The sequence below is a fragment of the Condylura cristata genome, unplaced genomic scaffold (assembly GCF_000260355.1).
Source record: "Condylura cristata isolate star-nosed mole 26May11 unplaced genomic scaffold, ConCri1.0 scaffold00032, whole genome shotgun sequence".
Taxonomy (NCBI): Eukaryota; Metazoa; Chordata; class Mammalia; order Eulipotyphla; family Talpidae; genus Condylura; species Condylura cristata.
Window position 1 is genome coordinate 20,807,354 of NW_004567133.1, and position 4,421 is coordinate 20,811,774.

The following is a 4,421-nucleotide window of genomic DNA, read 5'->3' on the forward strand; positions in this document are numbered from 1 at the left end:
CGGCCACAGAGCGCCCTGCTCCCCCACAGGAGGCCCTCATTCACCTGGGTGCCAAGTTTTCGCCCTGCATGCGCCAGGACCCGCAGGTGCACAGCTTCATCCGCGCCGCGCGCGAGCGGGAGAAGCACTCGGCCTGCTGCGTGCGCAACGACAGGTCCGGCTGCGTGCAGACCTCGGAGGAGGAGTGCTCGGTAGGCCTGGCGCCGCCTGCCGCGCCGGCGCTGGGCGGGGCACACACACCGCCTGCCGCTTCTTGCCCCGTCGCGCACGCGGCGAACGGCGGGTTGCGGGGCTCGTGCGGTGCCTGAGCCTAGCCAGGGTCAGACCCCAAGTGACCACGCCCCACCCGCACTCGGTCCCGCGCGAGGAGCGCGGTCCGCAGCAGGCCGCTCTCGGGCCTGGACACAGGTCACTTCTGCGCCGAGCAGGGACCTTGCTGCGGGGCTCTCAGGCCTCCCTCCCCGGCAGCTCCCCGCGGTCGTGCCGCAGAGTGGGGGGCCGCTGCCGCGCTCCGGAGCCCTGCCTCCGGGACGTCGCCGGTCGCCGGCTCTGAGCTGCTGCCCTGTGTCCCCCACAGTCCACGCTGGCGGTGTGGGTGAGGTGGCCCTTCCACCCCAGTGCCCCGGACCTTGCTGGCCACAAGAGGCAGTTTGGCTCCGTCTGCCACCAGGACCCCAGGTCAGTCCCCACCCACCGGCTGTGGCCGCTCCCAGGGCGCCAAGGGCGGAGCAGGGTCTGACTGAGCCCCGGGCTCCTGCAGGGTGTGTGACGAGCCCTCCTCCGAGGACCCCCACGAATGGCCAGACGACATCACCAAGTGGCCGGTGAGCGGGGCCCCCGCCCCCGCCCGAGCCTCTCTGAGCAGAACTGGGCGAAGGTTTGGGAGGTCACGGGCCGCCGCTCCAGCTCAACAGCGGCCGGCCAGGCCTGTCCAGCACCCAGAGCGCCGGCGCCCTGGCCTGCTGCTGCGGCGGCGGCGGCCGGGCAGGGTGGCTCTGACCCGCGCTCCCCTCGGGCTCAGATCTGCACCCAGAGCAGCGCCGGGAATCGCACCAACCACCCCCACATGGACTGCGCCATCACGGGCCGGCCCTGCTGCATCGGCACCAAGGGCAGGTGGGGAGGCCGGGCCTGGCGGGCGGGCGGGCTCTGCCGGGGGCGCCCCCCTCTCGTGCGGAAGAGCGCAGCTGTGGCTCGGGCGCGGGGCGGCCCCGCAGCCCCCCGCAGCCGCCCAACCCGGCCCGACCGTCCAGGTGTGAGATCACCTCGCGGGAGTACTGCGACTTCATGAGGGGCTACTTCCACGAGGAGGCCACGCTCTGCTCGCAGGTGGGTCTCGGGCGCCCCTCCCCGGGCCGCGCCCGCTCTGGCGCCGACAGGCCGCTCTGCGCAGGTGCACTGCATGGACGACGTGTGCGGGCTGCTGCCCTTCCTCAACCCCGAGGTGCCCGACCAGTTCTACCGCCTGTGGCTGTCCCTCTTCCTGCACGCCGGGCAAGTGACCCCGTGGGCTGGGCGGGGCTGGGCTCCGGGCCCCGCGGAGGTGCGGCCCGCCCTGCTGAGCACCCCCCTCCACAGGATCCTGCACTGCTTGGTGTCCGTCTGCTTCCAGATGACCGTCCTGCGGGACCTGGAGAAGCTGGCCGGCTGGCACCGCATCGCCATCATCTACCTGCTGAGCGGCGTCACGGGCAACCTGGCCAGCGCCATTTTCCTGCCTTACCGGGCGGAGGTCAGGCTGCGGCCCGGAAGTGGGGGGGCGGGGGGCGGGATGGGGCGCCCTCACGCTGCGCCTCGGCAGGTGGGCCCCGCGGGCTCGCAGTTCGGCATCCTGGCCTGCCTCTTCGTGGAGCTCCTGCAGAGCTGGCAGATCCTGGCCCGGCCCTGGCGGGCCCTCTTCAAGCTGCTGGCCGTGCTGCTCTCGCTCTTCGCCTTCGGGCTGCTGCCCTGGATCGACAACGTCGCCCACATCTTCGGCTTCCTCAGCGGCCTGCTGCTGGCCTTCGCCTTCCTGCCCTACGTCAGCTTCGGCAAGTTCGACCTGTACCGCAAGCGCTGCCAGATCGTCGTCTCCCAGGCGGTCTTCCTGGGCCTCCTGGCCGGCCTGGTGGTCCTCTTCTACGTCTACCCCGTCCGCTGCGAGTGGTGCGAGTTCCTCACCTGCATCCCCTTCACCGACAAGTTCTGTGAGAAGTACGAGCTGGACGCCCAGCTGCACTGAGCCCTGGGCGCCCCGCCCCGCCCCGCCAGTCCCCGGCCGCTGTCCGGCCGGTGACTGCCGCACGTGGCCAATAAACAGACTGGGAGCGTTTTAGCTGCCGCACCGCGTCGCGGCTCCGTCCTCCTGGTCTCTGCTGGCGGCTGTGAGAGCCTCCCGGACACCCCGAACCAGGTGTCCGGGCGTCTCCCGGGGCACGAGCACCGGGCGTTCAGGTCGGGAGGTGCCCCCACCCCAGCCTGCCCTGCCTCCTGGGGGCAGGCGGAGGCCGCAGGGCCTGGCCCTCAGGCCACCCGAGGGGCTGGTGCTGGCTCCCCCCCACCAGGCACAGCGGCTCCTTCACGCACCCAAGTGGAAAGCAAACCGCTTTATTCCGTGCACAGGCCAGGCCCCGGCGCTGCGGGACGAGCACGTGGTCAGGGCGTGCAAGGGAGGGCCTGCGTGGTCTGTGCCAAGGCCAGGCTTGTCCGAGAGTCCAGGCAGGCACACCTGGGTGAGGCCCCTGTAACAGCCTTCAGTAGCCAGTGGGCGGTGGCCCAGATTCCCTCCTGCCGGGGCAGGGCTGGCCCCCAGCCCGGCCGTCTGAATCCGGGCTCACTTCTGCCGCAGCTTCTTGATGAAGGACACCTCGTCCCGGTTCCGGATGCCGTAGCTGAAAGGGCAGTGAAGGTGGGCGGTGCCCACGCCCCTCAGGCCCCCATCTCAGGCACATTCACGCTCCCCCTCGTCTGTGGAGCCCCGAGCTGCCTGGGGGCAGGTGCGGGGGCTGGCAGGCCTCCTTGCGGGTCCCCAGTCTCTGGCTCAGGGACCCTCCCGTCAATGGGGCGGGCCTCAGGCACCCCTATTTCAGTCAGCGCCCCCCCCACACACCCAAAAGGAGCCCCGGCCCACCCTCCTGCACGCACGGCGGGGCCTGGACCTACTCTCGGAGCTTCTTCCGGTCCTCCGTGAGCTTCTCCCCCGCGGAGGTCAGGTGGTACGTCCTCCACACGTACGACCTGCGGGCCGGGCCGGGCTCCGTGAGCTGCCAGCCGCTGGGGCGGGAGCCCCACGCAGCAGCTCCCCGGCTCAAGGCGCCCGGCAGGGCGGGACCCTGGACTGGCCGCCTCCCGGGCTCTGTCCTGTGCCGGGCCTGAGACGGCTACCGGGAAGTAATCAAAGGGGCGTGGGGGGCACCGGGGCACCCTGCAAGCGATGTGGGCAGCACTGCTGACACGCAGCCTAAAGGACACTGGACCGGACAGCAGAGGGAGAGCTGAGGGCAGCGAGGTGAGGAGAGCGAGGGGCAGGGACATATGTGCCACCTGGGGGACCATTTGCAAGACACCATGGGTGCCTGGGCCAGTGACGTGGGCAGCAGCAGTGGGCAGGGCACCATGGTGAGGGCCTGGCCCCAAACCGGGCTCCAGCCAGGTCTCCGTGGCAGACGGCAAGCGGTGTTCAGGCTCGCGGCCAGCAGGAGCCCCGCGCGGCCCGGGGCTGGCCGCCACTCACCAGCTGATGTGCCGGGCGCCGCCTTCACGCTCCTGCTTGAGCTGCACGTGCCTCTGGATGGCCTTCTTCAGGTCCAGCACCGTGGCGTTCTGGACCACGACCACCGCTGCAACCAAGGGAGAGGAGGCCACAGCGGGCCACAGGTCAGCTGGGCGGGCTGCTGGGCGGGGCTGCTGGCCCGCCCACTGCCCGAGGCCCAGACCCTCAGCGGGCGGCCACGTACGCATGACTTCTCCGTCCACCTTGCACACTCGGACAGTCATGGCCTGGCCGTACTCCAGGGCTATCTGGGAGTTGACCTCTTCCAAGGTGACCTAGGAAAGAGCAAGCTTGGGGTTGGGGGTCCTGGCCTGCGGGCCGCACCCAGACAGCACCGTGACCGCTGGCAGTGCCGGGAGTGGCCCTCGCTGACCGCGCTCCGTCGGCGGCACTCCGCTTTGGGTCCCTGCCGCGTTCTGTCCTTTCACGTTCAAAGCGGACAGGGGCTCGGGCACAGGACCGGCGCCGCTGACTCCGCGGCCCAGGCCGAGAGCCTCGCGGCCAGGGTCCCTCCGGGGCACGGGGCGGGCCGCGGGCCGCGCACCTGGATGGGGAGGTCGCACAGCAGCGGGTCCTGCACCACCATGGCGAGCCCCTCCTGGAACACGTCCACCGCCTCCGAGTGCGGCAGCGCCTCCTCCTCGTCCTCGTCGCCCAGCGCGTCCGGGCG

General features: G+C 71.4%; 2 protein-coding genes across 3 annotated transcripts in view; one reads left to right on the forward strand and one right to left on the reverse strand.

Moving 5' to 3' along the window:
- RHBDF1 (rhomboid 5 homolog 1 (Drosophila)) overlaps positions 1 to 2,327 on the forward strand; it is a 4,666-nt gene extending 2,339 nt beyond the window's left edge. For both annotated transcript variants that reach the window (XM_012731972.1, XM_004691868.2), the window contains 8 exons: positions 30 to 191; positions 578 to 678; positions 761 to 824; positions 1,022 to 1,116; positions 1,254 to 1,329; positions 1,394 to 1,494; positions 1,579 to 1,732; positions 1,802 to 2,327. In XM_012731972.1, the coding sequence (XP_012587426.1) occupies positions 30 to 191; positions 578 to 678; positions 761 to 824; positions 1,022 to 1,116; positions 1,254 to 1,329; positions 1,394 to 1,494; positions 1,579 to 1,732; positions 1,802 to 2,221 (1,173 nt within the window). In that variant the 3' untranslated portion in view covers positions 2,222 to 2,327. The remainder of the gene's footprint in view (positions 1 to 29; positions 192 to 577; positions 679 to 760; positions 825 to 1,021; positions 1,117 to 1,253; positions 1,330 to 1,393; positions 1,495 to 1,578; positions 1,733 to 1,801) is intronic.
- Positions 2,328 to 2,424: 97 nt separating this feature from the next.
- SNRNP25 (small nuclear ribonucleoprotein 25kDa (U11/U12)) lies at positions 2,425 to 4,415 on the reverse strand. The gene is made up of 5 exons (XM_004692176.2): positions 4,296 to 4,415; positions 3,936 to 4,026; positions 3,713 to 3,818; positions 3,142 to 3,216; positions 2,425 to 2,870 (listed from the first exon to the last, which is right to left on the reverse strand). The coding sequence occupies exons 1-5, from the start codon at positions 4,335 to 4,337 to the stop codon at positions 2,813 to 2,815; spliced, it is 372 nt and encodes a 123-aa protein (XP_004692233.1). The 5' UTR covers positions 4,338 to 4,415; the 3' UTR covers positions 2,425 to 2,812.
- Positions 4,416 to 4,421: the final 6 nt, after the last annotated feature.